Here is a 19,867-nt window from a genome sequence, read left to right as displayed (position 1 = left end):
AGGTTCCCATAGCCCCCTCCTTGGGTTCGGTTAATTTCCCAGAGTGGCTCACAGAACCCAAAAACCAGTGGACTCGCTAGATTCCTGGCTTATTGCAAAGGAGATTAAAGATAGTAATGGATGTGAACCAGCAGCCAGATGAAGAGATGCGCAGGGTGAAGTCCTGAACAAAGACACGGCAGCACGCGGATGTGTTCCCGTCCCCTAGCCCGCAAGCTCTCTGAACCGTGTCCTTTTGGGTTTTTCTGAAGGCTTCAGTACATAGACAGGAGTATTAAACTGCTGGCCACTGACGGTGAATTCAATCTCCAGCCCCTCTCCCTTTCTGGGAAATCTGGGAGGTGGGGCTGAAACCCTCTAAGATGTGGTTGGTTCCCCTGACAACCAGCCCCCAGGCTCAGGAGCTTCCAAAACGAAACCTAAGACTCCTGGATCCCTCTCCTCACTTAGGAAATTTCAAAGGTTTGGGGAGCTGCTCAGTGTCCTCCTGTGCACCGGACAGCCCCGACCAGAGAACTTTCCATCCTGTAATGTCAGTGTTATTGAGGTTGTGAAACCCTGATTTAGAGTAAGCTAAATGTTTTTGTGTGCCACCATTGTCCTCAAACTTTTGCTATTTATTCTCTCACATTAATTAAGAGTCCTGAAATGAGTACAAATTTGAATCTCTGGAGTTTCTAGTGAGCTGTATTTTCTTCCTTTGAATAAATATTTCTGTTTTTCGTTTGGTTATGTAAATGGCTTTGTTGGAGAATGATGGGTCATCTTGTCTTAGTGCTACTTGAATAATAATTTAAGTATTTTACAAGTTTTTACTGGTCATAGAATCCAGTCAGTTTTAAAAAATACTAATACTTTTTTTTTTTTTTTTGACTCTGCAGAATCTTTTTATGGGATCTGAAAAAGGTGAGTTTTTGTTATTGTTACTATCTCTCTTTTTTTTTTTTTTTTTGTCTTTTTGGGGCCGTACCTGTGGCATATGGAGGTTCCCAGGCTAGGGGTCGAATTGGAGCTGTAGCTGCCGACCTGCACCACAGCCACAGCAACACTGGATCCGAGCCATGTCTGTGACCTACACCACAGCTCACAGCAACGCCGGATTCTTAACCCACTGAGTGAGGGCCAGGGATCAAACCCTCACTCTCATGGATAATAGTCAGATTTGTTTCCACTGTGCCACAACGGGAGCTCCTGCGTGTATCTTTCTGAATTATGTTTTTCCCCCAGGTATATGCCCTGCAGCGGGCTTGCTAGGACATATGGTAGTTCTGTATTTCGTTTGCTAAGGAACCTCCGTACTATTCTCTATAGTGGTTGCACCAATTTACATTCCCACCGACAGGGTAGGAGGGTTCCTTTTTTTCCACACCCTCTCCAGCATCAAATGTCAAGGGGCCTCTCTGAGGCTGGCCTGCCACGCTCCCATGGGCAGCTCCTGAGCAGAAATGTTTTTGATGGAACTGTGGTTACATCAGGATGTTGCTAGCAAAATCTCAGAGTTTTCTATAATGAAGTTTTTCCCTGGCCTCTTTATTCCTGATGAAGTGGAGAGATTGCCTTCCTTTGGGGGCCTTGGTGACAGAGGAAAGCCACCTATGTGACCTGAATCCATTCTGTTTAGGCAAAGCTGGTACTGCCGCATCTGCAATGTCAGAGAAGGTTCGGACCAGGCTGGAGGAGCTGGATGACTTCGAGGAGGTGAGCAATTGCTGAGCACAGCAAGGAGTGGTGCTTCCACTGCTTCTGCCAAGCGAGGTCCCTCTCAGTGGCTGTGTGTTGTGTTCAGTCCTCCGAGGCACCTGCTGACTCAGAGAAAGATGCCAGTGGTGCGGTTGGCCGAGCTCACAGGAACCCGCTGCCGGCTGGTTTTCTGAAGGCGCTTTTCTCACCGTGATGCCTGAGCAAATCTGGGGCATCTGGGGACAGGTCGAACTGTGGGAGCCAACTGGAGCCATCTCCCACGTGGTATAAAATGATCACATCTGCTACAGAATCTTTTAATTAGCCTGCCTGTACTTTTAAAGAACATGACTCATTTACCAACTCATAAAAATTTGCAAATTGAACAGATGAATCCAGATTGCTGGCTTCTCCTACATCCCATCTGATAACTGTGGGCCCACATTCTTGCTTTTAACCTGGGTGTGCACCGTTAGCTTACCTGGCCCAGTTCACTCATAGACCTTACTAGCCTGGCCCTTGGAGACAGGTGAGTTTGCAGCCTCTGAAGTATCACTTGGAGAAGCAGCGCAGCGGCGGGTAAGAAGGCAGACTCTGGAGCCAGACTGCCTGGGTTTGAATCGTGGATCTACCATCTGTGGGGCAAGGTGCTCAAGAGCTTGGGCTCTGTGCGTCAGTTTATTTATCTGTAAGCAGGGGGGTGGGGTGGGCGGGGGTGGTGCTACCTAGTCCATGCCTCTTAGGGTTGTTACAGGGGATTAGAGGAGCTAATGTATGTGAAGTGACTAGACCTCACCCAGCCCATGGTACATGCTTTGCAAGTGTTAGCTGCTGTCATTGTCACAATTCTGAGTCTACAGGCCTTAGATGGACTGCTTATTCACAGGGTGCCCTTGGGCATTCATCTGACTATACCTTTTCATTTCATCTTACAATGGGGACAAAGAATACTGCTCACAGCAGCAGATGGCTGCCCCATGGCTTCCAGGTTAATGTAGCATGTCAGGATAAGGTTAGGTTGTGCCGCGGTAACAAATGAACCCCCATATCTCAGTGGCTTTACATAACAAGTGTTCATTTCTTTTTTTTTTTTTGTCTTTTTGTCTTTTTTGTTGTTGTTGTTATTGTTGCTATTTCTTGGGCCGCTCCCGCGGCATATGGAGGTTCCCAGGCTAGGGGTTGAATCGGAGCTGTAGCCACCGGCCTACGCCAGAGCCACAGCAACGCGGGATCCGAGCCGCGTCTGCAACCTACACCACAGCTCACGGCAACGCCGGATTGTTAACCCACTGAGCAAGGGCAGGGACCGAACCCGCAACCTCATGGTTCCTAGTCGGATTCGTTAACCACTGTGCCACGACGGGAACTCCCACAAGTGTTCATTTCTTCCTTGCATTACTCGTCCAGTGTAGGTGACGGACGCACCACCATCTCAAGGTGCTGCCATCCCAACAGATGGCTTCTAGGGTCGTCACCGTAGAGCAGAAGAAGGGCTCACTTTCATGGCCTCAGCTCAGAAGGGACCCATGCTGCTGTGCTCGAAGCCCATTTGTCCAAATTAGTCACGTAGCTCCTCCTACAGCAGAGGGGCAGGGAGGATCCTATCTCACAGTGCAAGTGAGCAGTTGGGATCGGTCCAGGTTTCCTGAATCTCCTTCTTATATTTATTTAATCAAGAGTTCTTCCAGCAGTCCCACTCCTGGGCATATATCCAGAGAAAACTCTAATTTGAAAAGATACATGCACCCCAATATTTGGCAGCACTATTCACAATAGCTAAGTCTCGGAACCAACCTAAATGTCTGTCAACAGATGAATGGATATGTGTATGTATGTATACACACACACTCAACTATTACTCAGCCTTAAAAAAGAATGAAATAATGTCATTTGTAGCAATATAGATGGCCCTAGAGATGATCATGCTAAGTGAAGTAAGTCAAAGACAAATATCATATGATATCACTTATATGTGGAACCTAAAATATGATACAAATGGAGTTCCCGTCGTGGCTCAGTGGTTAACGAATCCGACTAAGAAACATGAGGTTGTGGGTTCGATCCCTGGCCTTGTTCAGTGGGTTAGGGATCTGGCGTTGCCGTGAGCTGTGGTATAGGTCACAGATGTGGCTCAGATCCCGTGTTGCTGTGGCTCTGGTGTAGGCCAGCAGCTGTAGCTCCAATTCCACCCCTAGCCTGGGAACCTCCATATGCTGCGGGAGCAGCCCTAGAAATGGCAAAAAGACAAAAATAAATAAATAAAAATAAAATAAAGTAAAATATGATACAAATGAACTTATTTATAAAACAAACAGCCTCACAGACATAGAAAACAAATTATGGTTACCAAAGAGCGGAGGAGGAATAAATTGGGAGTTTGGAATTAGCAGATACAAACTGCTGTATATAAAATAGATAAACAACAAAGCCTCCTGTAGAGCATAGGGAACTATATTCAATATCTTGTAATAAACTATAATGGAAAAAATATGAAAAAGAATGTATTCGTATATGTACAACCAAGTCACTTTGCTGTACACCAAAAACCAACACAGCGTTGTAAATCAACTATATTTCAGTTAAAAAAAAAAAAAAAGCTCTTTGCTTTGGATTCCAGGGAAAAGTCATATGAAAAAAATATTTGGTGGAGTTCCTGTTGTGGCTCAGTGGTAACGAACCTGAGTAGTGTCTATGAGGACACAGGTTCAATCCCTGGCCTCCATCAGCGGGTTAAGGATCCGGCACTGCCTCCAGCTGTGTTATAGGTTGCAGATGTGACTTGGATATGGCTTTGCTGTGGCTGTGGTGTAGGTCAGCACCTGCAGCTCCAATTCAACTCCTAGCCTGGGAATTTTTTAGGTGCGGACCTAAAAAGCAAAAAAAAGATTTGGTTCCTGGCCTCCTCATGTGGGTTAGCATGACCCTCACTCCTGTGAACTGTGTAAACAGCTTCTTAACAATAGCCAAGGATTAATGAGCATGTACTGTGTGCCAGGGTGGTGTTGGGTCTTTACGTCTGTTGTCATTTCATCCATGTGATGACCTTGCCCTCTTCTGCCATGGGTTTTTGCTGTGGTCTGTTCTCTGTTCTGCATGCTCTCCCCCTGTCTAGTTAACTCCCTCCATTTCCTGGTTAACACCCGTCCACCCCTGAGAGTTTGTCTCAAGCATCACTTCCTTCAGGAGACCATTCTTTGTTTGTTTGTTTGTTTGTTTTTGTCTTTTTGCTATTTCTTGGGCTGATCCCGTGGCATATGGAGATTCCCAGGCTAGGGGTCCAATCAGAGCTGTAGCCGCTGGCCTACACCAGAGCCACAGCAACTCAGGATCCAAGCCACATCTGCAACCTACACCACAGCTCACGGCAATGCCAGATCGTTAACCCACTGAGCAAGGGCAGGGACCGAACCCGCAACCTCATGGTTCCTAGTCGGATTCGTTAACCCCTGCGCCACAATGGGAACTCCAGGAGACTCTTCTTGACCACCTGTCTAGAGTCCATTCTGAGATGCGTCTTTTACCCAACATTTGAATATCCCTGAAATTGGGCTGCATCTAGGAGTTCCCGTCATAGCTCAGCGGTAGCAGGCCCGCCTAGTATCCATGAGGATTCAGGTTTGATCCTTGGCCTCTCTCAGTGGGTTAAGGATTTCGTGTTGCCGTGAGCTGTGGTGTAGGTTGAAGATGCGGCTTGGATCCCACATGGCTGTGGCTGTGGCTGGCAGCTGCAGCTCCGATTGGACCCCTAGCCTGGGAACTTGATATGCTGCAAACGTGGGCTTAAAAAGACCAAAAAATAGTTGGGCTGTGTCTCTCAATTGGTGCATGTCCGCGATCAGTGTCTTTTCTTCCTTAGTGGTACATAAAACTGTTGTGCTCTTACAGTGTGCCTCTCAGATTCTGAGAACTTGGATGTGTGTTTTCGTAGAATTGTTTTCCCCAAGCGTGTGTCTCAGTTTTGTGTGAACGTCCATCTTGTCCTCCGTCCCTCAAACTCCATTAGGGCTGAAATGCTGTCTCTTTGCTCAGCCTGGTGTCTGGAGCATCTGGTATACCACCTTGCCCGGCACACCGCACACCCCGGGGATGGCTGAATGAGGTCAATCATGTCATCACCATTCACCCGTGAGCCTCAGGGAGGAAAGCAGCTCACCTAGAATCAACCAGAAAGCCGCTGAGCTGGGGGTGGCGCAGGTCTGACATGTGTTCCAGGCCAGTCTCTCAGTCACTGCACTGGGCCCATCTTGGCAGCAAACTCAGAGAACCTTTTGATCACAGGACAAAACTATCAGTCGTGGTCGGGGTATGAGGGCGACTTAGAGACCGAAACTCGGCTCATAGTCTCTGTTGTTCAGGGTGGGCGGGCGTCCCGCAGTGTGTGTTATCCCTGCGCCTTTATCCTTCTCCTTTCTGCCCACAGGGATCCCAGAAGGAGCTGTTGAATTTGACTCAACAGGATTATGTGAACCGCATTGAGGAGCTCAACCAGTCGCTGAAGGACGCCTGGGCCTCGGACCAGAAAGTGAAGGCTCTAAAAATAGTCATCCAGGTCAGGTCGAGTGCCTTTTTTTTTTTTCTCCCCCCCCCCAGAATTTCCTTTGTAAAACTCCTTTGTGGATAATTAGGGTTTTCAGAGGCCTGCCTTCAGGGTCTTACCCTAATTTTTTTCATCTGTTCTATTTTCACTTACGTCCTCGGCAAGGCTATGATTATGAATCAGTGTGTTTATGAGACATCTAATCCCAGGGCCACCATGTATAGCTGCACAGGTTGTGCACTGTACACATCCGGGAAATTCACCCTCCGTTGGAGAATTAATGTCGTCTGGCTCGCCCCCCACCCCCCGCCACGAGTCGTGCAGTTCATTCGTCCTGTTACAGCGCCTGATGCGTCTATGATTTGTGTAGACTAAAGAGTGAGCGACTGTGTTTCGGGTTTCCTTGGCCAGATTTTTTTTTTAATCTCGGAGACTAATGGTTGTGGTGTCTCTGACATGTGCACTTTGGGATCTTGGGCTGCATGATGATGTTTGGCAGAGAAAGCGGGTGTTACGGTGTGAGGAGAGGTATGTTTGTCGACTCCTCTTTGGTGGTGAATTTGTTGATGCAGGACCACGCTTGGATCCCAAGAGCAAGTTCTGTAGGGAAAACAGCTTGTCTCGCTTCTTGACTCTTAAGATCATCCTGTTTTGGCAAAACATACACAGAAGCACACTTCAGAGGAATAAGTGTGCATTCGGATTCCAGAGCAGGTTAATGTGTTTTCTGAACAGCCATTTTGGTTCAGAAGGACAGAGCTCATTCTTGTCTGTTGGCTCGGGAAGGCGACGTTTGTTTTCGAATCCTTTTCTCTGGAGAGAGGCTTAGCAGAGTCTGGGAGTCTTTACACTGGGTACTTGAAGTCTTTTATGGTGGCACTTTGTATGGCAGGTGCTATTTTTGGGGGGCCTTTTTTTTTTTTTTTTTTTTGGTGTTCATGACAGAGGCAAACCCCAGCCTGCTTCCCTTGCCGTGCGGTTGTTCGTCGACAAAGTAAATACTTCTCGAAGGATTCTCTCATCCTGCAGGCACGCGATGGAGGGTGCTTGCTGAGGGGCTCCAGTGAGCCAGTATCTCAACTAACAAGAGCTTCTTCAACATATTTTTGTTGGCACCATCTCTGCATAGAGTGTCATGGTCTAGAACGGTGACTTCTGAGAGTTTTACATCTGGAGGAGATTTGATTCATGTCTTCCCAAAGAAAATAACCATGAAAGTGTTTAATTAACTCCACATCTGGTGAAGAGTAACTATTTGACTTGTGGCACTTTAAAGACTGCCTTCTATTTTATTTTATTTTGTTTTATTTTGTTTATTTTTTGTCTTTTGTCCTTTTAGGGCTGCACCTGCGGCATATGGAGGTTCCCAGGCTAGGGGTGTAATCGGAGCTGTAGCTGCCGGCCCACACCACAGCCACAGCAACACCAGATCCCAGCCTCGTCTTCGACCTACACCACAGCTCACGGCAACGCAGGATCCTTAACCCACTGAGCGAGGCCAGGAATTGAACCCACAACCTCATGGTTCCCAGTTGGATTTGTTTCCTCTGCACCACAGCAGGAACTCCTTATTTTATTTTTTATTGTGATTTTTATTTTTTCCATTGTAGTTGATTTACCGTTTTCTAACAGTTTCTACTATACAGCAAGGTGACCCAGTCACACATACACATGTCCTTTTTCTCACCGTATCCTCCATCATGTTCCATCACAAGTGACTCGATACAGTTCCCTGTGCTATACAGCAGGATCACATTGCTTCTCCACTCCAAATGCTATAGTTTGCATCCACTAACCCCAGACTCCCAGTCCATCCCACTCCCTCCCTCTCCCTCTTGGCAACCACAAGTCTGTTCTTCATGTCCATGAGTTTCTTTTCTGTGGAAAGGTTCGTTTGTGCCATATATTAGATTCCAGATATAAGTGATATCATATGGTATTTGTCTTTGTCTTTCTGACATTTCACTTAGTGTCAGAGTCTCTAGTTCCATTCATGTTGCTGCAAATGGCATTATTTTGTTCTTTTTAATGGCTGAGTAGTATTCCATTGTGTATATGTACCACATCTTCTTAATCCAGTCATCTGTCAATGGACATTTCGGTTGTTTCCATGTCTTGGCTATTGTGAATAGTGCTGCAATGAATACACAGGTGCATGTGTCTTTTTTAAGGAAAGTTTTGTCTGGATATATGCCCCGGAGTGGGATTGCTGGGTCATATGGTAGTTCTATGTATAATTTTCTAAGGTACCTCCATACTGTTCTCCATAGTGGTTGTAGCAATTTACATTCCCACCAACAGTGCAGGAGGGTTGCCTTTTCTCCACACCCTCTCCAGCATTTGTTATTTGTGGACTTATTAATGATGGCCATTCTCACAGGCGTGAAGTACCTCATAGTAGTTTTGATTTGCATTTCTCTAATAATCAGAGATATTGAGCATTTTTTGATGCGCTTGTTGGCCATCTGTATATCTTCTTTGTAGAAATGTCTATTCAAGTCTTTTGCCCATTTTTCCATTGGGTTATTGGCTTTTTTACTGTTGAGTTATATGAATTGTTTGTATATTTATTCTAGAGATTAAGCCCTTGTCATTTGCATCGTTTGAAACTATTTTCTCCCATTCTGTAAGTTGTCTTTTTGTTTTTTTTTAACGTTTTCCTTTGCTGTGAAAAAGCTTGTCAGTTTGATTAGGTCCCATTGGTTTATATTTGCTTTTATTTATTTCTGTTGCCTTGGGAGACTGACCTAAGAAAACATTTGTAGGGCTGATGTCAGAGAATGTTTTGCCTCTGTTCTCTTCTAGGAGTTTGATGGTATCTTGTTTTACGTTAAGTCTTTAAGCCATTTTGAGTTTATTTTTGTGCATGATGTGAGGATATGTACCAGTTTCATTGATTTACATGCAGCTGTCCAGTTTTCCCAGCACCACTTCCTGAAAAGACTGTCTTTCTCCCATTTTATAGTCTTTTTTTTTTTCTAGGGCCACACCTGTGGCATATGGAGGTTCCCAGGCTAGGGGTCCAATCGGAGCTACAGCTGCTGGCCTATATCACAGCAACAGCAGCATCAGATCCAAGCCGAGTCTGTGACCTACACCATGGCTCACGGCGACACCAGATCCTTAACCTATTGAGCGAGGCCAGGGATCGAACCTGCAACCTCATGGTTCTTCGTCAGATTCATTAACCACTGAGCCACGACAGGAACTCCCCATTTTATATTCTTGCCTCCTTGGTCGAAGATTAATTGACCGTAGGTGTCTGCGTTTTTTCCTGGCTTCTCTGTTCTGTTCCTTGGGTCCGTATGTCCGTTTTGGAACCAGTACCACACTGTAAAGACTGCCGTCTTTATCCAGAAACACTAGTCAAGGCACAGAGTATGGAGAAATGGGCCCGGTCCCCCTTATTTGCTCTGCAGTAAGGTTTTATTTCGTTTTGTGTTTTCATCTTCATTGAGAGATACTTTATGTATCCCCAAACCCAGCACTGTAAATGTATAATTCAGTGACTTTTAGCAAGTTTATAGAGTTTTGCAGCTATTTTACATGATTCAGTTTCAGCCCCAGAAAACCACTGATCTGCTTCCTCACTCTATGAATTTGCCTTTCCTGGACATTTCACATGTAATCTTTTGCATCTGGCTTCTTATCATTTTATGAGGTTCATATATGTTGCAATTTGAGTACTTTTAACATTTTTACTGCTGACAAATATGTCATTACATGCATAGCCACGTTTTATTTATCTGTTAACAAGTTGGTGGACGTTTAGTTTGTATCCATCCTGGCTGTTATGAATAATACTGCTGTGAACAATTGCATACAAGTCTTTATATGGACATATATTTTCATTTTTCTTGAATAGATTTTCTAGGAGTGGAATTGCTAAGCTAGATGGTAAGTTTATGTTTAACTTTTTGAGAAATGACCAAATTGCTTTCTAAAATGGCTACACCGGAGTTCCCACTGTGGCACAGCGGAAACAAGGAACCATGAGGTTGCAGGTTTGACCCCTGCCCTCGCTCAGTGAGTTAAGGATCTGGCGTTGCCATGAGCTGTGGTGTAGGTCACAGACGCAGCTCAGATCTCAGATCTGGCATTGCTGTGGCAGTGGTGTAGGCCGGCAGCTATAGCCCCGATTCGACCCCTAGCCTGGGAACCTCCATATGCCATGAGTGCGGCCCTAAAAAAAAAAGATAAAATGGCTACACCATTTGTCTTCCCACCAGCAGTATATGAGAGTTCCAGTTCCTCCATATCTTTTTGATCACTCTTATTGTCCTTTTTTTTTTTTTTAATGGCCACATCCACAACATATGGAAGGTCTTTGGCCAGGGATTTAATCCAAGCCACAGCTGCGACCTATGCCAGATCCTTTAACCCACTGTGCCACAGTGGGAACTCCTGTTGTCCATCTTTTTAATTATAGCCATCCTCAGGGGTTTGAAGTGGTATCTCATTGTTTTAATTTGTTGACTCATGATGTACCTACTGACTAATGATGCGGAGCATTTTTCATATGCTTATTGGCCATTTTTATATCATTTTTAGTGAACTGTCTATTCAAGGGTTGCCCGTTTAAAAAATCAGGTTATTTATCTTGTTGAGTTGGAACTCTTTATCCTTGATACAAGTTCTTAATCAGATACACAGTCTACATGTCTTTCTTCCTAGTTTCTGGCTTGTCTTTTTATTTTCATAATGGTATCCTTTGAAGTGTAAGAGTTTTTAATTTTATTGAAGCCCAGTTTATCAGTTTTCTCCTTTTGGGCTCATGTCTTTGTTTTTTTGTTTTTTGTTTTGTCTTTTTAGGGCTGAACCCGAGGCATCTGGAGGTTCTCAGGCTAGCAGTCGAATCAGACCTGAACTGCGTCCTCATGGATGCTAGTTGGGTTCGTTAACCCCTGAGCCATGACGGAAACTTCAGCTTGTGTGTTTGGAGTTGTCGCTAAGAACTCTGCATAACTCAGGGTCACGAAATGTCTTTTTAAAACATTTCTATTGTAGTTGATTTATAACGTGTCAGTTCTGCTGCACAGCAAAGTGACCCATCATGCATGTATATACATTCCCTTTCTTGTATTATCTTCCATCATGGTCTCTCCCAAGAGACTGGGTATAGTTTCCTGTGCTGTACAGTGTGTATCCATTCTGAATTGTTTCTTGTTTGTGTAATATAAGCCTTTTAGTTTGTTTTTGCGTATGGATATCCCATTGTCTCAGCAGCATTTGTTGAAAAGACTTTTTCCCTGTTGAGTTATCTTGGCACCTTTGTCAAACGTCAGTTGGCCATAAATGGGAAGGTTGATTTCGGAACACTCAGGTCTATTCCAGGGATCTGTCAGTCTTTCCTTATGCCAGCACCACACCATCCCAGTTACTGTAGCTTTATGATAAGCGGTTTTTTTTTTTTTTTTTTTTTTGTCTTTTTGCCACTTCTAGGGCTGCTCCTACAGCGTATGGAGGTTCCCAGGCTAGGGGTCGAATCGGAGCCGTAGCCGCTGGCCTGCGCCAGGGCCATAGCAACGCAGGATCCGAGCCTCGTCTGCAACCTACACCACAGCTCACGGCAACGCCGGATCCTTAACCCACTGAGCAAGGCCAGGGACCGAACCCGCAACCTCATGGTTCCTAGTCAGATTTGTTCAGCATTGCGCCACGATGGGAACTCCTATGATAAGTTTTGAAACTACGCGGTAGAGGCCTTTTCACTTTGTTCTTCTTGTGCAACATCATGGTGGCTCTTCTAGGTCCTTTGCATTTCCATATGCATCTTAGGATCACCTTGTCAATTTTTCCGCCACCAAAACAAAGCAAAACGACCTGCCGTGATTTTGCTAGGGATTGCCCTGACCCTACAGGTCAGTTGGAGGGATTTGCCTTCTTAACCACAGTTAACTACTGATGCGTAATTATGTATCGTTCACTCCGTCGCTGGGCATCTGGTTCTTTCCTTTTCCTTTTTCATTCTCATGAGCGGGGCTGCTGTGACCACGGGCCACATCCACTGTGACCGCATCCAGCGTTTCTCTGGATGAAGGCCTCTCCCCCAAAGTGGATTTGCTTAGTGTCGGGTGTGTGCCTCGTCTGCTTTTCCAGACGATGCCCAGCTATGTTCTACAGTAGCTGTGCCTGCCTGCCCTGTAGTAGCAGCGGGGGTGTGAGCGTCTGTGCTGTTCAGTGGCCTCCTAACATTTGGTATGAGCTGACTTTCTGTATTAATTTTCCCAATTTAGGAGGTATTAAAATCATGTTTTGTTACGGTTTTCATTTGTAGTTCCCCACGTACAGTAAGATTGAGCATCTTTTCACATGTTTCTTGGCCATCAGGATTTCTATTGCTGTAAAATGCCTTTTGTTGATTCCTTTTGCTCATTTTTCCATTCTATTATTTCTATCTTGCTTGTTGATTTTTAGGATTGAGGAAAAAAAAATGTATATTCTGGGGTTTGCCAGTGGCCTAGCAGGTTAAGGATCTGGCATTGTTCCTGCTGTGGCTCAGGTTGCTGCTGTGGCTGGGGTTCAGTCTCTGGCCCAGGAATTTCTGCATACTGTGAGTGCAGCCAAAAAATAAATAAAGAATTAAAAGAAATGCATTCTAGGCAGTAATTGTCCTTTACTTAGTGTGCTTCCTTCCTTCTTTCTTTCCATGCATTCGTTTATCCATCCAGGCATACTTTCTTAGTCCTCAACTCTAGGTTATCTTTTCATGTATCCATTTGCTTAGGTTCAAATTTGTGTTATTTAATTTCAGCCTAATTTTAGAAATTGCTGGTGTCCTTCTAGAATATCGCTGATTGGAAACACAAGAGAAATGATCCTGGGAGTTCCTGTCACAGCTCGGCAGGTTAAGAATCCTACTAGTATCCATGAGGGTGTGGGTCTGATCCCTGACCTTGCCCAGTGGGTTAAAGGCTGCGAGCTGCAGTGTAGTTCACAGAGGCAGCTCGGATCTCGCATTGCCATGGCTGTGGCATAGACCAGCAGCTGAAGCTCCAATTCAACCCCTGGTCTGGGGACTTCCCTATGCTGGGAGTGAGGCCCTAAAAAAACAACAAAAAAAAGCTTTTTTAGGAGTTTCACTGTGGGTAGGTTAATGATCCAGTTTATCTCTGGAGGTGCCAGATCAATCCCCAGCCTGGCACAGGGGTTGAGGATCTGGTGTTGTTGCAGCCGTGGCATTGGTCAAAGCTCCGGCTTAGATTCGATCCCTATCCTGGGAAGTTCCATATGCTGAGGGTGGGGCCAAAAAGGAAAAAAAAAAAAAAAGATGCTCCTTTAGTTTCTTTCTTCCAGTGTTAATAAGTTCCATAGCAAGTACTTCAGGCAGAGTAATTTATTTTTTTTATAATGATTTTTATTTTTTCCATCAGGCTGGTTTACAGTGTAGTGTCTGGTGTTCTGTACAGCAAAGTGACCCAGTCACACATACATAGATAACATTCTTTTTCTCATAGTCTCCTCCATCAGGCTCCATCGTAAGTGGCTAGATAATAGTTCCCAGTGCTATACAGCAGGATCTCATTGCTTACAGGAGGAGTAATTTATCAGTTGCTCAGGAAATGCTTATAACCATGGTTCTCAACCTTGGCTGCACATTTAGAATCACTTGAGACCTCTCGGAAAATTTGATGTCCGAGCCGTAGCCCAAAGAGCTGAATCAGAATCTCTGGGAGTGGGGCCCAGGCGCCATTATTTTCAAAAGCTCCCCTGATGGTTCCAAAGCTGAGAACCCTTGATTTGTAGAAATGCTTGTTCCATGCAGAGTGTGGTACAGATTGTGGTTCTCGCAACCCGGTGTGTCCTGGGCTTGCTTCAGTGTAGCAGTCACCTGGGGCCCTTGTTAAAAATACTGATTCCCTGGTGCCTCGACTGGGGTTTTCTGTTTTGTTTTTCTGTTTTTTTTTTTTTTTTTTTTTTTTTTTTTTTTTACTGCCCCCCAGCATATGGAGTTCCCAGGCCAGGGATCAGATCTGAGCCAGAGTTGCAGCCTAAGCCACAGCTGTAGCAACACCAGATCCTTAACCCCACTCTGCTGGGCCAGGGATCCAACCTGCGTCCCAGCGCTGCAGAGATGCCACTGATCCCATTGCATAGCTGTGGACACTCCATGGCTGGGGGTTTTGACCAGTAGGTTTGAAGTGGCGCAGGGAATCTGTTTTTTTTTTTTTAATTTATTTTTTTGTTGTTGTTTTAGGGCCCCACCCACAGTATAGGGAGGTTCCCAGGCTAGGGGTCGAATTGGAGCTACAGCTGCCGGCTTACACCATAGCCGCAGCAACGCCAGATCTGAGCTGCATCTTTGACCTACACCCCAGCTCGTGGCAACATTGGCTCCTTAACCCACTGAGCAAGGCCAGGGATGGAACCTGAATCCTCATGGATCCCAGTCAGATTTGTTACCACTGAGCCACGATGGGAACTCCCAGAGTCTAATTTTTAATGTGTTACCTGATTTTTATTGGTTTATGAAACAGTACCAACGCTTTTAAAAAACAAAAAAAGTGGGATCTTCAAAATAGTGACTTAAAAGGTAGCTTCAATTTATAACATTATTAGGACCTGAACTGTGGATTAAGAAAAACTTCCGACTTCCTGTTATCTTTCTAAAATATATGTTCCGGGAGTTCCCATTGTGGCTCAGTGGTTAATGAACCCGACTAGCATCCATGAGGATGTGGGTCCAATCCCTGGCCTCGCTCAGTGAGTTAAGGATCTGGTGTTGCCATGAGCTGTGGTGTAGGTCACAGACCTGGCTCGGATCTCAAGTGGCTGTGGCTGTGGTGTAGGCCAGCGGCTGTAGCTCTGATGTGACTGCTAGCCTGGGAACCTCCATGTGCCCCGGGTGCAACCGTAAAAAGGCAAATGCACATACACACACACCCTATGTTCTGTGACACTGACGTGGGAGACAAAACAGTGCACAGGTGCTGGGAAGCCCCAGCTGGGTCCGACGTGAAGTCTTCTGTCTGAATTCTCTCTCCCTCTCAGCTCGCCAGTGGGGCTCCGGGTGGGACCTGGGGAGAGGCCCTAGGAGCCAAGAGCTGCGTCTGGTAAACAGTCTCTAGGATTCGGAGCTGTTTGTTTCTTTCCAGTCCTGAAGTCTCACGGGGTGGTTGTTTAAGTTGGAGCTCTCATAAAGAGCATGGGAACAACTCAAAGCAAGGTGTCAGGAAACGGAGTTCTGGGTACATCCAGATGCCACACTTGGTGTCAATGTCACTGTTTGAACAGCGCACAGCCCCCCCCCCCGCCCGCCCCCAAATACCAGCAGGGCGGTAAGAGGATGTTTCACAAGTTAGACACGGTGTTTACCTTTAGTCATGTCACGCTCAGGAGAAACTTGATGCATCTTAGAATTTAGATGCTGGGGAACCAAGCCAAAGCGAAAACACGTGTCAGCCTACATCCTCGCAGGATGAACTTGCCAGCCAGGCTCTGCGTGTCGGAGGCACATACACACGAGGGACCCTTTCTCGGTGTCTAAGCAGTTCCTGGTTTTCTGGGCCATTTTTTCTCCCTGAGGTTCAGCCTTTGGGATGATACAAACATGGCAAGGTTACCTAGTTCCTTCTCTTGACTTAATGCATTTGTAAAGACTTCAGGGCTTGGCTTTGCATTCCTCAAAGTCGAGAGAGATGTTTGTTTCTGATTATACGAGATGACTTCATCTGGTGTTGAGGGCCATGCTCTGTGGCTGCAGCCTTCTGTTATGCGTCCCGAACACGTCGATGGCCCCCAGGAGGGAGTCATAGCAGAAGGATTGAGCAATTCCCTGCAAAGCCAGAATGTTCTCAGCATTGCAGAGTGTAGTTCCAGAGAAAAATGTAACTCTTTGACGCTTGTAATGTTTCCTTATGGAAGGAAATTTACGTGTGAGTATAAATAATAGATGCTGGCTTAAGAAACCCTGGAGATTTACTGATGGGTCATTTCACAAGAAAGAATGTTTAAACAGCAAGATCATCCTGAAATGGGGAGTGTCCGATGTGGCTCAGTGGTAAAAAACCTGACTAGTAACCATGAGGTTGTGGGTTCGATCCCTGGCGTTGCTCAGTGGGTTAAGGATCTCATGTTGTCGTGAGTTTTGGTGTAGGTCGCAGATCCTGCTCGGATCCCATGTGGATCCCGTGTGCCTGTGGTTGTGGGGTAGGCTGGCAGCTGTAGCTCCGATTGGACCCCTAGACTGGGAACCTCTATATGCCACAGGTGCAGCCCTAAAAAGGCCAAAAAAAAAAAAAAAGATCATTCTGAAATAAACCAGAGAAAGCAGAGACGGAGTCATCTGCAAGGACACTGGTTGACTTCCCTCGGTGACGAATGCTGACCCTAGTCTAGCCCCTTCTGGATAAGATTCCTCAGACGTGGCTTCCTGGGGTAGGTGGTTGTGTCTTTCCTTAGCAGGATCTGTTTCGAGCAGTCAGCTCCCTTTGTCAAAAGCACAGCAGGAGTTCCCATTGTGGCGCAGTGGAAATGAATCCGACTAGTGTCCAAGAGGATGCGGGTTCGATCCCCGGCCTCTCTCAGTGTGTTAAGGATCCAGTGTTGCCATGAGCTGTGGGGTAGGTTGCAGGTGAGGCTCAGATCTCACATTGCTGTGGCTGTAGTGTAGGCCAGCAGCTGTAGCTCCAGTTCGATGCCTAGCCTGGGACTTTCCATATGCCGTGGGTGCAGCCCTAAAAAGACAGAAAGCACAGCAGTTTTGCTTATCATTATATGTCTAGTGACTAATAGCAAGCTTGGCACAGGGTAAACACCCACACTTGTTTGTAGAAATCCTTGGTTTTCCAGGCCCGGAACATTCCAATTCAGTCAGACACGACAGAGTGATTTTTCTTTTCTCTTCTCTTTCTAGTGTTCAAAGCTTCTTTCGGACACAAGTGTCATTCAGTTCTATCCAAGCAAATTTGTTCTTATCACCGACATACTTGACACATTTGGTAAGTACTCATTCTATATATCTTAGATCTAAGAAGTACATTTGTTTTGCCAGAAGTTGGATGGTGGACTTGCTTTTTTTTTTTTTTTTTTTTTTTTTTTTTTTGCTTTTTAGGGCCACACTTGTGGCATATAGAAGTTCCCAGGCCAGGAGTCCAATTGGAACTGCAGCTGCCTGCCACACCACAGTCACAGCCGTGCTGGATCTGAGCCACATCTGCGACCTGCATCACATCTTGCAGCAATGCCAGATCCTTAACCCCCTGAGCAAGGCCAGGGATTGAACCCTCATCCTCATGGATACTATGTCTGGTTCTTAACCTCCTGAGCCACAGTGGGAATTTCCCATCACCAAGTTCTTCAAATCAGCTTTTCCAGGATGTCCATTTTTCTGTCTTCACTGTTAAAACCTTAGTCCAAGCCACAGTCCTCTGCCACCTGGATGATGGCTGCAGCTCCTGTGAGGTCTTTGAGCATGATTGTGGCTTCCCCTGTCTCAAACCTCACCCCTCAGGCCTGGGGATCTTTGCGAGCCCAGCAGAGGGGTCCAGACTCACAAGAATAATCTGGAGCTGCTTGGAGAACAGGAGGTCTCCATGCTTCCTGGTGATGGTCAGTGGCTAGAACATTGTGGCATTAGCAGTTTGCCCAAACCGTGTAACCCGGAGGCAGTTAGCCGTGAGGTGCCCCCAAAGACCCAGGAAACAGTCTTGTTCGAAAACTGAACAGAGGAGATCAGAAGACCTTCACTGTCTTGCCAAGGAAGGACCAGGAGGCTCCCAACCTGGCAAGTCTCATCTGTAACCCACCGAAAGAGCTAATGTGTCAGAAAGCAGAATGAGAGGGAGCCATTTATTTCTGCACAGGAGGCCGGGGATCTGAGCATATTTGCTAGGACAAGTGAGAGAAAACCCGACTCCTATCAGTCTTTCGGAAAAGGGGGATATTAATTGGCTTCTGTTGAAAAGTCCAGGGGTAGGTTCTGGCTTCAGGTGCAGCTGGATGCAGGCATCCAACAGTATCTTCAGGACCTTGGCTTTTTCTACTACTTTTTCTGGAGTGGCTTTATTCTCAAGCTCCGCAAGGTGTCCTCAGCTTCTGTCAGCTTTGCTGCTAGGTGTTGCAGGACAAAGAAAGAACTTTTATCCAAGCTTTTCTGTCTTTCTTTTTTTTTTTTAGGGCCACATTCAAGGCATATGGAGGTTCCCAGACTAGGGGTCGAATCGGAGCTACAGCTGCTGGCCTACACCTCAGCCATAGCAACTCAGGCTCCAAGCCTCGTCTGCAACCTACACCACCGCTCATGGCAACGCTGGATTCCCCAACCCACTGAGTGAGACCAGGGATCAAACCTGCATCCTCATGGATACTAGTCGGATTCCTTTCCACTGTGCCATAGCGCGAACTCCTTTTTTTTTTTTTTTTTTTTTTTTTTTTTTTGGCTTTTTGTTGCTGTTGTTATTGTTGTTGCTATTTCTTGGGCCGCTCCCTCGGCATTATTGTTGTTGTTGTTGCTATTTCTTGGGCCGCTCCCGCGGCATATGGAGGTTCCCAGGCTAGGGGTCCAATCGGAGCTGTAGCCACCGGCCGACGCCAGAGCCACAGCAACGCGGGATCCGAGCCGCGTCTGCAACCTACACCACAGCTCACGGCAACGCCGGATCATTAACCCACTGAGCAAGGGCAGGGACCGAACCTGCAACCTCACGGTCCCTAGTCAGATTCGTTAACCACTGCGCCACGACGGGAACTCCGCGAACTCCTTTTAATCAAGCTTTTCAGCAGGAGTCCTGGAATTCTATCTCATTGGCCTGGCCTGGATCACACTCAGTCCCTGAGCCAGTTTGGGATCTGGGGGAATGACATAGGTGGTTTATCCAGACATGGGTTACCCCAAAGGAAAAGGGGTGCTGCTGTTGCCAGAAGAAAGGGGAGTGGGTACCACCTGGGCTCAAAAAAGCGATGTTCCAGCTAAACGATGGGCCCTTCGGGTTCAGATGACCTGGAGAGGGGGTGTCATGCATTGCTGGGAGCTGAGGATGTATCCGTAAATGGGACAGAAATCCCCACCTTTGGGACAGCAAGAGAGAATTCACAGAACAAATAAGTAAAACCGATTGTGTGTTAGACAAAAAAAAAAAAGCCAGACCAGAGCAGAGTGAGGAAGTGAGGGAAGTGGCAGGGGGTGGGCATGGGGCTGCACTTTTTTTTCTTAAATTTCTCAACGAATTTTATTACATTTATAGTTGTACAATGATCATCACAACCCGATTTTACATCATTTCCATCCCAAACCCCCAGCCCCTTTCCCCAGCCCCCAACCTGTCTCCTTTGGAAACCGTAAGTTTTTCAAAGCCTGTGAGTCAGTATCCGTTCTGCAAAGAAGTTCATTTTGTCCTTTTTTCAGATTCCACATGTAAGTGAGAGCACATGATGTTGGTGTCTCACTGTCTGACTTCACTTAGCATGATAATATCTGGGTCCGTCCGTGTTGCTGCAAATGCCGTTCTTTCGTTCTTTTTTTCTTTTCTTTCTTTTTTTTTTTTTTGGTCTTTTCTAGGGCCGTGCCTGCGGCATAGGGAGGTTCCCAGGCTAGGGCTCCAATCAGAGCTGTAGCCGCTGGCTTATACCACAGCTCACAGCAACACTGGATTCCTTAACCCACTGAGCAAGGCCAGGGATCGAACCTGCAACCTCATGGTTCCTAGTCGG

At 46.2% G+C, this 19,867-nt stretch overlaps 1 protein-coding gene across 6 annotated transcripts in view; it reads left to right on the top strand.

Moving 5' to 3' along the window:
- C3H16orf62 (chromosome 3 C16orf62 homolog) overlaps window positions 1-19,867 on the top strand; it is a 117,461-nt gene that overhangs the window by 13,063 nt on the left and 84,531 nt on the right. For all 6 annotated transcript variants that reach the window (XR_002342393.1, XR_002342394.1, XR_002342392.1 and 3 more), the window contains exons 5-8: window positions 882-906; window positions 1,622-1,698; window positions 6,101-6,229; window positions 17,073-17,157. Coding sequence is in view for 3 of the 6 variants with exons in the window: in XM_021086527.1 (XP_020942186.1) it covers window positions 882-906; window positions 1,622-1,698; window positions 6,101-6,229; window positions 17,073-17,157 (316 nt within the window). In the remaining 3 variants the exon portion in view is untranslated. The remainder of the gene's footprint in view (window positions 1-881; window positions 907-1,621; window positions 1,699-6,100; window positions 6,230-17,072; window positions 17,158-19,867) is intronic.

This window comes from Sus scrofa, chromosome 3, assembly GCF_000003025.6.
Source record: "Sus scrofa isolate TJ Tabasco breed Duroc chromosome 3, Sscrofa11.1, whole genome shotgun sequence".
NCBI classification, from domain to species: Eukaryota; Metazoa; Chordata; class Mammalia; order Artiodactyla; family Suidae; genus Sus; species Sus scrofa.
Note: the sequence above shows the minus strand (reverse complement) of the source record. Positions and strands in the feature narration are given on the sequence as shown.